This window comes from Bubalus bubalis, chromosome 2 (genome assembly GCF_019923935.1).
Source record: "Bubalus bubalis isolate 160015118507 breed Murrah chromosome 2, NDDB_SH_1, whole genome shotgun sequence".
Classification (NCBI taxonomy): Eukaryota; Metazoa; Chordata; class Mammalia; order Artiodactyla; family Bovidae; genus Bubalus; species Bubalus bubalis.
The window spans coordinates 23,564,567-23,580,548 of NC_059158.1; the positions used below are offsets into that span (position 1 = coordinate 23,564,567).

The window sequence follows — 15,982 nt, forward strand, 5'->3', positions numbered from 1 at the left end:
CTCTCCCTCCGGGGACCAAGTTTGCGATTAATTATGACGTAACAGCCAATCGACAGGCCGAACGACGGGGCGCTCTAGCCCGCCCTGCTCTCGCTACTCCGCTGCCGCGAAGAGCCGGCGTTCTAGCTCGCGGAGTTGGCTTCCTCTTCTCGTCTGTCCCAGGTAAGCAAGCCCCCGAGTCGAAGTACCGGACCCCGGCTGGAATTCTAGATATGTGGGCTCCTTGGTCTTAGAGGCACAGGCGTACGTATTCTGTACGGGTTCTGTATGTTTAGGTCCAGGGACAGAATAGGAATGACCCTTCAGTGGGGAGGGAGCTACTCTCTTTTGTTAGCAACCTCCTCTCCTTCCCAGCCCTCGACCACCCTCCGTCATGGACCTCGCCGGCATCTGCTCCAGCTTTCAGTCGGACTTGGATTTCTGTCCAGATTGCGGCTCGGTCCTGCCTCTGCCCGGGGTTCAGGATGCTGTCGCTTGTACCCGCTGTGGCTTCTCCATCAACGTGCGAGGTAAGGGGCTTGTACGCAGCGACCCCGGCAGAGGGCCCAGCGTGAAAGGGTCAGTGGCTTGAGGACCCTAATATCGGTTGGATTGAAGAGGGGGACCCTGAAGCAGGGAATCAGGCACTTTTGGCCTTGGGTCGAAACCTGAAGGGAAGAATATAGGCCTCCTGTCCTAACAGAGAGGGAGTTATGGGTGTCAGCCCTCCTTACTGTCTCCACAACCAGTTCTTACTGCTTGCGCAGACTTTGAGGGGAAGGTTGTGAAGACCTCAGTTGTGTTTAACAAACTGGGGACAGCCATGCCTTTGTCGACGGAGGAAGGACCTGAGTTCCAGGGACCCGTGGTGAGTGAATGACATCGAGGACTGGCCCCATCGAAGGAGGGTGGGAAAGAAATGGAGGGGCGATTGCTCAGATCTGGAGAGTTTTGCACCCAATTCCAAGAGGGAAGGGTGTGTGCTGTGCTGAGTCGTGTCTGACTCTTTGCGACCCCGTGGACTGTAGCCTGCCAGGCTCCTCTGTCCATGGAATTTTCCAGGTAAGAATACTGGAGCAGATTGCCATTTCCTCCTCCAGGGGCTCTTCCCGAGCCAGGGATGGAACCCGCGTCTCCAGCATTGGCAGGCGGATTCTTTACCACTGCGCCACGTGGGAAGTCCTCTAAGAGGGAAGAGGGGGTCTTTAAAACATCAGAGTCTGGGGAGTGTGACAGCCCGATGTCTGTGAGCGGGAAGAAGAATTATTAATCCCACCAGTTGCTTCCCAGGTTGACAGGCGCTGCTCTCGATGTGGGCACGAGGGAATGGCATACCACACCAGGCAGATGCGATCAGCAGATGAAGGGCAGACTGTCTTCTACACCTGTACCAACTGCAAGTGCGTATCCTTTCCCTTCTCTCTGCCCTTTCTCAGTCTGTTTGCGACCTAAACAAATCCAGTGATTTATTTTTGTACTGAATAAACAGTTGTGTTCTTTGGTCCCATCCCTCTCTTCTGTACAGTTGAAGTAATAGGGAAACTTGTGGTCGTTTTTTATTTTAGAAAATTACACTTTTCTTATCCTTTTTATACTCGGTGAATTAAACCTTTTAAGATATTTAAAAGGAAATAAAAAAAATACAGAAAGCAAATGTTGCTTGATGATCTGGGTGTTACTGTTGCATCTTCCACTGTACTTACTCAAGGTAGTTTTATTTCGGTGAGAATTAGTCATGGGTGATTTAAAGAACATGATTCTCTGAATAGTTTTGAGAACTCCTCTTTGTCTTTGGTGTTCTGTGGTTTCACTAAAGTATATTTGGATGTGGCTTTCTTTTGTTTATCATGTTTAGGATTTGTTGGGCTTTCTGAAAGTAAAGATTGATTTTTTTTTCTTTTCCATCAACCTTGGAAAATTATCTGCCATATCTCATTGAATATTGCCTTTACCTATGTTCTCACATTCTGGAGTTCTAATTAATTAGTTGCTTATTAGACTTTACCCACTACTCCATTTCTCTCACCCTTTCATAATTTTCCATCTATTTTCTCTTTATATTGCTTCTAGGTAAATTCTTCTGGTCTTCCACTTCACTAATTCTGTCTTCAGTTTATGTCAATTATTGTTACTTAAAAACATTTTTTTTTAGTTCTGCTTATTTTTCAAGTCTCCTCAATCATTTTTAATAATTCATGATTCTTTAATCCTATTTTTAATTCTTAAATATATTTAAATATATTAAGCATGATATTTATATTCTGTGTCTCCTAATTCTCATACCCACAGTTTTTGTGGGTCTGATGCTGCCATTATTCCTGCAGACTTTCTCACGGTGCTTTTTTTGTTTTATAATTTTTGAATATAAGCTCAGATTTTTAAGAATTTGGACTATGGAATTCTTTGAGGCCTGGAGTGAAAACTATATTCTTAGCATGTGTGTTTCCTCTTTAGCTGCCTTGAAGCACTACCAAGCTGGAATGACTTTAAATGAATTCTCAGCTTCATGTGTTTTGTAGCAAATAGGTAGCATGGATTTGGGCTGCAAATCCAATGTAAGGCCAGGTTTTGATTAGAAATTCTAGAGGGAAATTTTTTAATTTTTTCTCCCTCTACCTAGTGAGACAGTCAAATTCCTCTTCTGCAGAGTTGGATTTTTTTTCTTTTTCACTTTTATACACAGGTGTAGCCCTTTGGAGGTTTCAAACTTACTCAGAGTATCTCCTCTCAAACATTGTAGGCTTGTCACTGGTTCACTCATGTGGCTCTCAAAGCAGCAAGGGCACCAGTGTACCAGGGGCTTCAGTTTTAACGTACCTGTCTAGATTCCTGGTTTTATATACTTTCACTCAGTGTGAAGAGTGCCTTTACTTTCTTGCCTTCTCATCAATGAATTAAAAATATTAATAGTTAGAAATGCCTTTGGGAAGTATTTCTCAGTCATGCTGAGAAATTGTTTAATTTAATTTAAACTAAGAAAATTAAAATTTTTTAACTTTTTTTTTTTAATGACCAGAAGTTTTTCATTTTTATGAGGTCTAGTTTATCCTTTTTTCTTTTATGGCCAGTGCTCTTTGTTTTCCTAAGAAATCTTGACATAATTCATAATTTGCAAGATACAGTTTTAATCCCAGCATTTTTAATTGTCTTGAATTTGTGTAGGGTTGTTTAGGGGAGCTAATCCTCTATGGTCATAAATGAAAGTCCTTCCTTGATTATTTCTTTTATCTTACACTGCTAGTACCTCTTCCTTTGGACAAATATAACAAGTCTTTTCTTTCTCTATAGGTTCCAAGAGAAGGAAGATTCTTGATTTTTTGTCTGAGCGACTCAACAATCCTTTTCTTACTTGGAAGCTGGAGGATATTGGGTTCTTAGGTCCTTTGTCCATCTCCCTATTACAGTGTTCTGTTTGCAGAGGAAAAGCAGATCGTCCTGTGTGGATTACCATTGTCCCCAGAGTACTCCTACCCTCATTGAGTTTCCTTATTAAAGTTATATTTTTCTATAAAAGCCAGACATATGTATGTTATTTATAATCTATCTTGTTCCAAAAGAAATTTATATTAGCTTAGAGAGATATATTCGTTCTCTCAACAAATATATCAGTGACAAAAAGGGAATATAAATTAGTACAGCAGAAAGAAAAAGGAGGTGGAGGGGATAAAAAACAAGGATTAAAAAAATGGAGCCAGGAATGAGGCTAATAACATAAAAAGGCAATTATACGTATTCCTTCATTATCTAAATCTTATTTGGTTCCTGAGTTTAGGGAAACAAAAAGTGGGAGTTTGGATAGTGAGCTTCAACAGAAAACTCTGAATCAGATTAATTTGATATGTAAGTTTGGACAATAAAATCTACACTCAAAGACACAGGTGGACATTCTGGAAATTTTTTTATTGCTCTTGAGATAATGTTATACACACACACACACACATATTTTTTACACTGTAACAGATTCATATATAGAAAAGTAGAAAAAAAAATCAACAGGAATCCCAATCCACAATGATTTTTTATTTTAATGGGCTTTAAACTCTACATGCTGAGTCGTAGCTTACTTTTTTCAGTTTGAGCCAAAAACTTTAAAGGCAAACAAATACTTAGTCCAGGCACAATCAGCATATTCAAATTTCAGCCTGGGAATTAGTATTCCTGCATTCTTTGGTTTAAGTAGTGACTAGAAGATGAACTCCGGGAGTTGGTGATGGACAGGGAGGCCTGGCGTGCTGCGATTCATGGGGTCACAAAGAGTCGGACACGACTGAGCGACTGAACTGAACTGAGAAGATGACAGACATGATTTATCTTACAGTTGTATGGCCCTTTATATTTTGGGAGCTCTCATGAGTTTGAGCAAGCTCCAGGAGTTGAGCAACTGAATGGAACTGAACTGAACTGATATACTATCCATGGCAACTTAGACAGATGAGCAACTTAGTTTCCTCCACTGTGTGTTTGAACATTTCTGATAATTGACTTCAGTGCCCCACTCCTGAAATCTAATAAAATCTGTTCATGTCCTGTCCTACTTTAAGCCTTTTACTGACTGGATAATCTCCAAGTTTCTTGCAAACTTTACAGGGCCTCATAACCACGCCTACCTGTCAGTCATCATCTGGAACTCTCCTTCAGTTCAGTAGCTCAGTTGTGTCTGACTCTTTGCGACCCCATGAACTGCAGCACACCAGGCCTCCTTGTCCATCACCAACTCCCAGAGTTCACTCAAATTCACGTCCATCGAGTTGGTGATGCCACCAACTCCCAGAGTTCACTCAAACTCACGTCCATCGAGTCGGTGATGCCATCCAGCCATCTCATCCTCTGTCGTCCCCTTCTCCTCCTGCCCCCAATCCCTCCCAGCATCAGAGTCTTTTCTAATGAGTCAACTCTTCGCATGAGGTGGCCAAAGTATTGGAGTTTCAGTTTTAGCATCAGTCCTTCCAATGAACACCCAGGACTGATCTCCTTTAGAATGGACTGGTTGGATCTCCTTGCAGTCCAAGGGACTCTCAAGAGTCTTCTCCAACACCACAGTTCAAAAGCATCAATTCTTCAGCCCTCAGCTTTCTTCACAGTCCAACTCTCACATCCATACATGACTACTGGAAAAACCATAGCCTTGACTAGATGGACCTTTGTTGGCAAAGTAATGGCTCTGCTTTTGAATATGCTATCTAGGTTGGTCATAACTTTCCTTCCAAGGAATAAGTGTCTTTTAATTTCATGGCTGCAATCACCATCTGCAGTGATTTTGGAGCCCAAAAAAATAGTCTTGACACTGTTTCCACTGTTTCCCCATCTATTTTCCATGATCTTGGTTTTCTGAATGTTGAGCTTTAAGCCAACCTTTTCACTCTCCACTTTCACTTTCATCAAGAGGCTTTTTAGTTCCTCTTTGCTTTCTGCCATAAGGGTGGTGTCATCTGCATATCTGAGGTTGTTGATATTTCTCCGGGCAATCTTGATTGCAGCTTGTGCTTCTTCTAGCTCAGTTTCTCATGATGTACTCTGCAAATACAGGAATGCATTTTCTTCAGTGCACACAAGTACTTTATACACTGCTTTCTTTACCTAAAAAACTCATTCGTCTGCTTGCCTGTTCTTTACCACTCTTTTGCTCTTTGAGAAACACACACTTATTTTTATCATACAAACTGGCTTATATTGTAATTTATGATCTTCCAGATGTTCAAGCTGGGTTTAGAAAGGCAGAGAAACTAGAGATCAAAGAGCCAACATCCAATGGATCATCAAAAAAGCAATCGAGTTCCAGAAAAAAACATCCTGCTTTATTGGCTATCCCAAAGCCTTTGACTGTGTGGATCACAACAAACTGTGGAAAATTCTTAAAGAGATGGGAATACCAGACCACCTGACCTGCCTCCTGAGAAATCTGTATGCAAGTTAAGAAGCAATAGTTAGAACTGGACATGGAACAACACATGGTTCCAAATCAGGAAAGGAGTATGTCAAGCCTGTATATTGTCACTCTGCTTAAAACTTATATGCAGAGTACACCATGAGAAATACTGGACTGGATGAAGCACAAGCTGGAATCAAGACTGCTAGCAGAAATATAAAAAACCTCAGATATGCAGATGACACCACCCTTATGGCAGAAAGTGAAGAGGAACTAAAGAACTTCTTGATGAAAAATGAAAGAGTGAAAAAGTTGGCTTAAAACTCAACATTCAGAAAACTAAGATCATGGCATCTGGTCCCATCACTTCATGGCAAATAGATAGGGAAACAGTGACAGACTATTTTGGGGGGCTCCAAAATCACTGCAGATGGTGACTGCGGCCATGAAATTAAAAGACACTTGCTCCTTGGAAGAAAAGTTATGACCAACCTCGACAGCTTATTAAAAAGCAGAGACATTACTTTGTCAACAAAGGTCCATCTAGTCAAAGCTATGGCTTTTCCAGTAGTCATGTATGGATGTGAGAGTTGGACTGTGAAGAAAGCTGAGCGCCGAAGAATTGATGCTTTTGAACTGTGGTGTTGGAGAAGACTCTTGAGAGTCTGTTGGACTGCAAGGAGATCCAACTAGTCCATCCTAAATGAAATCAGTCCTCAATATTCATTGGAAGGACTGATGCTGAAACTGAAACTCCAATACTTTGGCCACCTCATGCGAAGAACTGACTCATTTTAAAAGACCTGACGCTGGGAAAGATTGAAGGCAAGAGGAGAAGGGGATAACAGAGGTTGAGATGGTTGCATGGCATCACCGCCTCGATGGACATGAGTCTGAGTAAGCTCCGGGAGTTGGTGGTGAACAGAGAAGCCTGGTGTGCTGCAATTCATGGGATCGCAAAGAGTTGGACTCAGTTGAGTGGCTAAACTGAACTGATGACCATTTCTGTGTTTAATCTTTCTCACCTCCACCCCAGACCAAGTGTAGGCAGTATGTGACTAAACTCAGTTTCACAGATGAGTCTTACATCTATGTTAATATTCTAATGTCTTATATTTTTGTTAGTATTTTTTCCGGTCTTCCCCATTTGTTGTTGTAGACTTGGAGCTAAAACGCAGACTCTAGAGTGTTTCATGCGCCAGTGACAGGAAATAATCCATATTGAAGGTGCATTAAGTGCCCTGCTCCAACCCCTACGGGCACAGAGGGAGGATTAAAACTCTTAATCAAGTGTGTTTCCAGCTGCTCCCAGGTCCCGATTGCCTAATTCCCAGATAAAACAATAAGGAAACGAAGTTAGGCTGTGGCAGGATCATTACTATTGCCCCTATTTTTTCCCGCCCTCACACACACACACACACACACACACACACAAGGAATGGCAATGAAATGGACTCAGCTACGGGACGTCTGAACCGGGTGCGGTACCCAATCTTCAGGAACAGGCCCAGCTCTAACCTCCACCGCGGATTCCTGCTTAATCTCTGCTTTGCAAGACCATGCAGTCATTGCTCGCCCCGCCTCCTGCTCCCGTACAGAAGTGATGCCTCTTCCGCCAAAGTTGTGTCGCCTCCTTGCGGCGCCTGCGCACTGTCACATTACGGCGGAACTAATCCGGCGACCCAGCGCTTTGACGCATTTAGTACCAGGAAGGGAAAAGGGGGACCACAGAACGCGTCACACCCGGAAGTAGGGAGCCGGAAGTGGGGTTGGACAGGTTATCCCCAGGGGTGGGGCAGCGGAGGCCCTGTAGGAGGGGGAAAAAAGAAGGTGGAGGATCCTGGCTGCTAATCTGAATCGATACCGATTTTCTTAGACCTCAGAGACACAGAAAAGACAGAAGGGTGCCTCATTCCCTTTCCTCCGCTTCTCTCTCCTCAGCCTTAGCCATGGCGGAGGCAGGGGCCGGGCTGAGTGAGACCGTCACTGAGACAACGGTTACCGTGACAACGGAGCCCGTGAGAAAGGCTGGGGGCGGTGCTGTTTAGGGGTCTGGGAGATACCGGGAGGGAAGGGATAAGGCTTTGGAGAGTTGCTGGATGGGCTGGGGCTGGGGATATGGGAGGAAGTGGGTTTGGGAGAATCGCAGAGTATTAGGGATTTTTTGGTGTGTCAGAGTTGGTGCAGAAAGCTGGTCAAGTGACATGCAATAGAGTTAAGATGTAGGTGATACTGCTTGGGATGGTGGTGTCTGTAAGTATTGAAAGACCGGGAACTTGGCGATTAATGAGCAAGGGATGTGCTGGGGGAAATGAAGGGTTGTGTGAGAAAGCATGGTTGGAAAGTCGCTGTAGGGAAACTTAACACTAAGCATGCTTATCAATAAATATTTCTTGAAGAGATTATTGCAAACGGAAGCAGAGGGAATGAGGGAACAAGGAAAGGGAGATGATGGGAGTATTTTGAAAAATCAGAGATGTAGAGAAAAACAGCGTTTTTGCAAAAACATTGCTTTCAAAAGGAGATGTTCCTGTCGGGCTTAATAACCCTTTGATTAAGGGAGTTTAGAGTAATAGTTACTAGAGATGCCAGGATACTGGAGAATAGGTGGATAGGGTTGGGAGGGCTGGGCTTGAGGATGAGAGATGTGAGAACAGAGTCATTTCTTTAATGGGAAAAAGAATAGGCGTTCTGGGAAAAGAAAGAGAGATCAAAGTTTAGGCGTTGGTGACTGAAAAAATAATTTCCATGTATTAATACCACCAAAGATGATTTGGGGAGGAAGACAGAGGAACAGCGAGGATTATATTTTCCTTTGAAGATTTGCTGGGACTTTCCCTAGGTTAGGAATTGTATCTTCTCTGTGTACTAGTGGTTACTAAGAATACTAAGAACAGAATTCCTCAAGGGACTCCTTGAGGTCAAAAGCCGTTCTGTTTTATGTTCTCCCAGCATCAGCTCCTCTGTTGCTGTGTTTGTGATCCTGATTGAACTGGGGAAGGGAAGAAAGGAGGCCCCAGGGAGGAAGCAGGAAGAGTTAGTAGGAGGGGACTAGCTAGGTATGCCTATCCTTCTTAACCTTCCAGGAGAACCGGAGCCTAACCATCAAACTTCGGAAACGGAAGCCAGAGAAAAAGGTGGAATGGACGAGTGACACTGTGGACAATGAACACATGGGCCGCCGCTCATCAAAATGTGAGTAATTGTTGCCCCGCAGTAACGCTGGAGTCCTGGCTCCCCTCAGCATATCTTTTGCCTTCTGGCATTCACTGGCCTTCCCAAAGCCCCCAGATGCTCACAGTCCTGTGGCTGCCTTGGTGGTTCTCTGTTATCAGGGAGAGGAGGTTAAAGTTAGAGGGAAAGAGGTAGGGAGGGGCTTGAATTTTGATGTGCAAGGCCTAAAGTCAAGAGGTATCTGAGGTGGGAGAAGAGGAGCTTTGGATTCCCGGCTGGAAAGGCAAGGTGGGTAGGTGACAGAGTCCCAGAGTGTAGGCCTGGGGAAGCTGGATCTGGAAGGTAGAAGGAGAAAATGCTGGGAAGTAGGAATTTTGACTGAGATCCAGTGGGAATGGAACTGACACTACATCTGAACTCTCCCTCCTTTTTCACTGGGCTCTTCCATCCAAATCCAGGCTGCTGTATTTATGAGAAACCTCGGGCCTTTGGCGAGAGCTCCACAGAGAGTGATGACGAGGAAGAGGAGGGCTGTGGTCATACACACTGTGTGCGGGGCCACCGCAAAGGACGGCGTCATGCAACCCCGGGACCAAGCCCCACCACCCCTCCCCAGCCTCCTGACCCCTCCCAGCCCCCTCCAGGGCCAATGCAGCACTAAATTCCTCGCTCCCCCACCATTCCTGTGTCTGTCTGGCCCTGAATGTATTCATGTGGCTACTCGGGGACTAAACCCACGATTTGATCCCTTCTCCAGCCCCCTCCTCCCCTCTCCTCTGCCTGACAGAGGGAAGAGGGAGAGGAAGGTGGACAGAGATCCTGGAATTCTGACTTGCTGCTATTCCAGAACCCAGGCTTCTGGGTTCCCCCAGCCCTCATTTCTCCTTACAATACCCAGCCTCCTCTCTCCAGGGATCCAGGCATCTTGATCCCAATCTTTTTCCTTTGTTCTCACTGCCAAACTGCCTGTCCTGGGATCCAGTTATCTTGGCCCCTTGCACTCTCTACTTGAGTTCCAAACAGCTAAATTGGGTTTCCAGCAGCCCCAGCTTTCACTGCCAGGGTCCTAGTCAGATTCCAGGCAATCTTGCTCCAGCTATGCTTGTTAATCCTGGCTTAGAGCTCTTCCACTAATGTATTTATGTCATCCTAACTCTTAGTCGTTGCCTGTGGGATGTGAGGTCTTCTGTGAGACCTCAGGGCTCCTAGCCCTTTCCCTTCTCTCCTGCCCACTTCCCCCAAGCCCTTAAGAGGAGTTAGGAGAGAGGGAGGTCTTTGTCATTCTCACCTTTAATGAGAAATGGAAAAAAGAAATGGGCATGTCCTCTCTCCTCACCGTTCTCATGTGACTAGGGTTTCTGACAAAACTGGCTCCAAGACTAGTCACTTAGAGCCCACTATCTCCTCAGCCTTTGGTCTTCCAACTTAGGAGACAGATCCAACCCAGGCCCAGGGGTCTGGGTCCCTGGGAGAGGATGGGAAAGGGAGGGAGCCAAGAGATGCAATCTCACCCCTTCCTTCCAAGGCCTTGATGTCTCTCCCAGCCCAGATGTCCAGCCCTCCCAGCCCTCCCCACTCCTTACTGGGATCTGGATATCATTTTCCAGGCCTTTTGCAGTGCACGGTTGCAGAGATCAGTCAAATCCGTACCACCACTGAGATCTCATTTATTGCCACAGATGCACAAAATAAATAACCCAACATCACAAAATGTGTTAAATATGGACCCATTTATACATATGGGGAAAGAAGTGAGGCTGTATATACAAGGGCAAATTTGGGGTGTCTGGGCCATTCCCAGGTTGAGAAAAGGAGAGGTAGCACCATTGGTTCTGTGTTACGAGTATGTGCCATGCTCATATGGAGCTGGCTGTGGGGCTGGTGGGGGAGCCGGTTGTTGGTTAAGAAGATTCTTAACAGGAAATGGCTGTAAGCATGGAAGGTAGTCAGGGTGGAATAGAACTGTCCTGCCCTCCATCTCCCAAGAAAAGAGAGCCCTAAGGCCCAGGCCAGAGTTAAGCCTCTTGTCTTAGGGGAGGAAGGTCTCCTTTGTCTTGAAGAGAAACCTTAGAGTGGAGAAGGCAGGGAAGCCCAAACCTCAGAGCTGTGGAGAGCGCACCGTGCTCTTCTTTGCCAGGAGGAGGGCCAGGGGTGGGAGGTAAATATTTGACCAGCTGGCCTTCTGTGTATTAAAAATGGGCCATTTACCAGTACTGGTGGGGCAGGACCTGTTCCTCAATCAAGCCTGGGAAATATAGAAGGGGAGGGATCCCTGGGGGAAGTACTGAGATAGCCGAGGGGGAGGAGCATCCCAAGATGGGGGAAGGAGGTTCAGGAACTCTGCTTTGGGCATGGATGTGGAAACGAGGCCAGTTGAGGTCCTATTTGGAGAATATGGAGGGAGGTCCGGGGTGCTTCTCAATACACTTGCCCAGTGGGCACGGGCAGGATCCCTGGAATGAGTACGGATGTCCGTGCTCATTTGGGCCAGGCCAGAACGGGGGTTGTGGCCTAGCTTCTCAGCCTTCCGCAGGCACGATGCGGAGCTGGGCGCGGGCGTCGCGGGTGCACAGCAGCGGGAAGACGCGCTCCCCGAGGGGACCGGGCGCCTGGAAGGCGAAAAGCAAGTCGAGGGAGCGGCCGTCGTAGAAGGCCACACGGCCCCTCTCCCAGTCCAAGTCCACACGGATGCGCCGCGGCGGGGGCCTGGCACCGCCCAGCGGGGTGGGCTCTGGGGCGGTGAGCGCCCACAGCCGGCCGCCGCGGCCCTCCACGGCCCACACGGCCCCCGCGGGGCACAGCCCTACTCGGCCCTTGCGTCGCACCGACTCCCCGGCCGCGCCCAGGGCGTAGAGGCTCTCCCCATCGTCCTCATCCTCTCCGGAAGAGTCTCCTCGGGAGGCGGCGTCCGCGGTCTCCACCTCCCAGCAGTGGCGGCCAGCCCCGAAGCCTTGCGCGCCCAGCACCGCTGGAAGCTGATCGAAGCGCGCCGGGCCATCGGGGGGCGCCGGTGTCCCCGGTGGGGCCAGTCGGACGCTGCGGCGGTCCTCAGAGACGAGCAGGCGGCGGTGTGCGGTGCCAGGATCCAAGGTCAGGTCGGCTGGGGAGAGGAAGGCACGAGGAAGACCGTGTGAGAGGGCTTTCCCAGGCAGAGGCGGGGTCGGACGCAAGAGGCTCACAACAGCGCTCTACAAAGGCGGCTGTAGGACCACCGAGGGTGAAGGCGAATGAAGAGTAGGCCTGGGCGAGACCCCGCCAGCGCTGATGGGCCACTTCCTTCTGGAGAGTTGGGCCTGGAGAAGGACCCTGCCGGCCCAGGGCAGGGGCATAGCGCAGAGGTTCAATGAGGGGTTGCCTGGGTTGTGAACTTGGAGGGAGTGAAGCTGGACTGACTTCTTGGGAGCCAGGAGGACCGATAAGTCAATCTGCAGCATCTGGGGCAGGGCGTGGGAGCTGGGTCCACAGGATGGGAAAGGTGGAGCTCAAGAGGAGGACAGATACCAGAAACCAGCACCCCAAGTGAGGGGGTGGGCAGAGGGAGGAATCCGAAGTATCCTGAGAAACCAGCCCACCACCCACGGGAATAGGTGGGAGTAGACAGGCCTAGTTCTACAGGGAGGGTGGGGCGGAGGAGAGAGAAGGCAGTGATAGCCAAGGGACCAGAAAGAATTAGTCCTTGACCTTGTGTGTTTGGGGTGCTTTGAAGAAAGATTTCTGGACTAGGGGTACTAGAAGCCATCTGGGTTGGTGGGATGGTGGGTGTCCAACAGGGTGGACCACCTTCTCTAGGCAGTTTAAAGAGGGGCAGAGGACAGCCATGGGAGTGATGGAAGGAACTCCCCAGAAGCTGCAGAGAAGGCCCAGAGCCCCAGGGGCAAGGAGACACGTGAGTTCCGGGACACTTCTGGAAGGGAGTGATGAGAAGTGGTGGCAGCAGAGATTGGACTTCCAGGGGTCTGTTGTGTGAGTGTATGAACAGGAAAGGGGAGAATGGCTGAAACATAAGGGTTAAGGCTTGACCTTGTTATGGGTTAAATCGTGTTCTCCCCACCCCCCCAAAATATGAAGTCCCCCCAAGACCTCAGAATTTGACTGTATTTGGAAAGAGAATCTTTATAAAGGTAATCAAGTTAAAATGAGGTCATTAGGGTGGACCCTAATCCAATATAACCCATGTCCTTATAAAAAGGAAAGTTTGGACCCAAAAAGTGTGTATAGAGGGAAGTGTGTCTAGAGGAAAGACACAGGGAGAATGTCATCCACAGGCCAAGGAACACCTGAGGCTACCAGAAGCTAAGAGAGAAGTCCTGGAACAGATTCTCCCTTTCAGTGATCAGAAAGAACCAATGCTGTTGATACCTGACTTCTATTTCTAGAATAATGAGACACTAAATTTCTGTTAAGCCACTTAGTGTGAGATGCTTGGTTATGGCAGCCCTAGGAAATTAAGAGACATCAAAAAGGACTGGATCATATTTGAGAAAAGGGAACAAACTGAAAAGTCTCTCATTTAGTTCCCTCTCTTCTACCCTCCTTACCCGTCAGTCTGTGAAGCATGTTTTTGACCACTGGGTAATCTTCAGGGAGCTCATCCTCTGAGTTAGATGCCTTGGGTGTTGGGGCATCAAACCTGGAGGGATGAGGGAGAAGAGTCAAGAAATTGATAGACACCCTCTGCCCTCTGATGCCTGCACCCCTCCCCAACTCACATCTCTGGGGCAGAAAAGGGTGAGGCCAACCCAGGAAACCTCTCTGGGAGTGGGGACAAAGCTGTGGTTCCCGTGACAGGTGATGGATGTGGCCGCTGGTAGTGGAAAGGAAGAAACAGTAAAAATGGAACTCACCTTCTCCATGTCATCTTCATATCCTGGAGTGGACAGAAAAAAACATGGGTGTGAGCTCTGGGCTTCATCCTGAGGGGAGCTCCCCACCCTCAGGTGGCTGGGTCTGTTCTGGTGAGGGCCCTGTCCGCATCTCAAAGTGATCTCCCATCTTTAGCCCCATGTGCTCCTTATTCCTCTCACTCTCCCCTTCTTCTTGCATGACCTTTCCTTCCTGTCCATCACCACTTTCTCATCCCCCTAATTCCACCCCCCACCATCCACCTCCCTCGCTCCAGAGCCACTCAGTTCCCCTTCCCTAGTGTCATCCCGGCCTTTTTCTGCTCCCAGAGTCCTCACCTTTCCCTGCTTCCTCCCCACCTCCCTTCTCTGTGCCAATGCCCCTATACTCATCCACCTTCCTGAGGGTCTATCCCAGATAAACATCCAGCTTTATCCATCACAGAGACCAAACACATACCTAGAGTCCTTAGGCTAAGAGTTCGTTAACTGAAGTCTTATAATAAAACCGCTTCCCCTCTTGCCATAAAAGCCCAGTGGCGTTTATTGGGTCTTTTGTTCTGGGTCTCTCTACCCTGACCATGGAGGCAGCTGGACTTGGATGTGTCCCAGAAGGCCCCGCCGACCTGCAGGGCACCTTGGGAGCCGGTAGAGGGCGTGGGATGCTCCCTCTCCAAATTCTAGGATTCCCTTTTTCCACGTCTCTGTCCAGTGGGGAAGATTGGGGCAGACCAGAGGGATGGTGAAGGGGAGAGAGGAAAGACAACTTGTCTAGTTATGCCAATTACACAGAGACTAATTAGGTATATGTAGACTTCAAAGGGCGGAAACAAGACTCTAGACCGGCTCGGCGGGTGGCGAGAAGCCAGAAGGGAATCCGGGGCGCCTGGGGGTCGAGAAAGGGAACGGGGATGGTTGACCGCCAAGGAGTCAGAGGCCCAGGAGGGACGCGGGAGAGTGGGAGGGTGGGCGATCAGGGTAGGAAGTGGAGAGGAGCCAGGGGTCCCCAGGTTGTTCTCCCAGACCTTGCCTCCACCCGTGTCCTCCTCTGCCTGGGGCCCTGGGAGGAGCTGAGAACAACAATAACAAACAACACAGCAAGGTCTAGACCGGAGCGCGGGGACCTACCTCAGGACGCTGCAGGAAAGTTTGGACCTGCGTCTCTTCTTCCCTCCTTTTGACAGCCCCCCTCCTTCTCTCCTCCACTCCCGCTTTTTCTCCGCCCTCCCTCCTGCTCCTCCTCCCCTGGGCGAGTTTCGATCTCCCTCACTAACCTCCCAGGCCCCCAGATCGCTCCCGCCCCTGTCTGCTTCCTCCCCTTTCCTCCCCGCCGGGCCTCCTCCTCACTGGCGCCCAGTGGCGTCTTTCCCAGCTTCCCAGTTCGCGCGCTCTTCGCAGGCCCTCGGGGGTCTCCCCGCGTTCTGTCTAGTGCCCCAGCCCCTTCTCTGCCTCCCTAACCCGTTCCCTCCAGCCCCTCTAACAAGAGCCGGGCATCCATCCAGCCCCCTTGGCTTTGGGCACAGCGTCAACTCCTTCCCGCCGTGCGTCCCGGCACCTCTCAGTTGACAGCCGCCGCCCCCTCGTCCTCAGCTGGACTCTTCCCAACTCCTTTTGCCTAAACTTCCAGAAGGGCCCCGGGTCGGGAGTTGCTGTTCTCCCCAGCCGATCGCCCCTTCCGCGGACAGCTGCGGACTCGCGAAGCGCACCCCGCCTCACCTCTCCCTGCGGGTCCAGGCAGCCCATGGTAGGGATGCGCCCGCCTCGGCGTTTCCCAGCGCGGGCCCCGGGCTCGGCCAGCTTCTCCCGCAGCCCGCGGCTGATGCGCACCTCCACCGCCAGCCGCACGTTAGACCTCAGGCTGCGGCGGGGGCACGGCAGGCCGCAGCACGGACAGGCGGTGGGGGGCGTCTCGGGGCCGGTCGCAGGCGGGGTCCCCCAGCGGCGGGCCAGGCACGCGCGGCAGAAGCTGTGCTCACACGCCAGGAGCACCGGGTCCTCGAAGGGACCCCCGCACAGCGGGCACGTCGCCAGCTGCTCCAGACGCTCCACCAGCCCCGGTCCCAGAAGCTCGGACGCCTCCATGGGGAGCCAGCGCCCGGGCGCCGTCCCCTCCGCGACCACC

At 49.4% G+C, this 15,982-nt stretch overlaps 3 protein-coding genes across 8 annotated transcripts; 2 read left to right on the forward strand and 1 right to left on the reverse strand.

The window, feature by feature from the left end:
- On the forward strand, nucleotides 1-3,496 carry POLR1H (RNA polymerase I subunit H). 5 transcript variants are annotated; one of them, XM_044928397.1, is made up of 5 exons: nucleotides 1-162; nucleotides 355-509; nucleotides 729-847; nucleotides 1,270-1,379; nucleotides 3,268-3,496. In XM_044928397.1, exons 2-5 carry the CDS (start codon nucleotides 374-376, stop codon nucleotides 3,290-3,292), a joined length of 390 nt encoding a protein of 129 aa, XP_044784332.1. In that variant the 5' UTR covers nucleotides 1-162; nucleotides 355-373; the 3' UTR covers nucleotides 3,293-3,496. The 5 variants fall into 5 exon arrangements, with proteins under 5 accessions (XP_044784332.1, XP_006061691.1, XP_044784342.1 ...); XM_006061629.3 differs by having other exon boundaries at nucleotides 2-162; nucleotides 747-847; XM_044928407.1 differs by having other exon boundaries at nucleotides 153-243.
- A 4,087-nt stretch (nucleotides 3,497-7,583) lies between these two features.
- Nucleotides 7,584-10,730, forward strand: PPP1R11 (protein phosphatase 1 regulatory inhibitor subunit 11). 2 transcript variants are annotated; one of them, XM_006061627.4, is made up of 3 exons: nucleotides 7,584-7,863; nucleotides 8,932-9,040; nucleotides 9,478-10,730. In XM_006061627.4, the coding sequence occupies exons 1-3, from the start codon at nucleotides 7,795-7,797 to the stop codon at nucleotides 9,678-9,680; spliced, it is 381 nt and encodes a 126-aa protein (XP_006061689.1). In that variant the 5' UTR covers nucleotides 7,584-7,794; the 3' UTR covers nucleotides 9,681-10,730. The 2 variants fall into 2 exon arrangements, with proteins under 2 accessions (XP_006061689.1, XP_006061690.1); XM_006061628.4 differs by lacking the exon at nucleotides 7,584-7,863 and adding an exon at nucleotides 7,928-8,098.
- On the reverse strand, nucleotides 10,667-15,942 carry RNF39 (ring finger protein 39). The gene is made up of 4 exons (XM_006061625.4): nucleotides 15,577-15,942; nucleotides 13,864-13,886; nucleotides 13,558-13,649; nucleotides 10,667-12,119 (listed from the first exon to the last, which is right to left on the reverse strand). The coding sequence occupies exons 1-4, from the start codon at nucleotides 15,940-15,942 to the stop codon at nucleotides 11,539-11,541; spliced, it is 1,062 nt and encodes a 353-aa protein (XP_006061687.1). The 3' UTR covers nucleotides 10,667-11,538.
- Nucleotides 15,943-15,982: the final 40 nt, after the last annotated feature.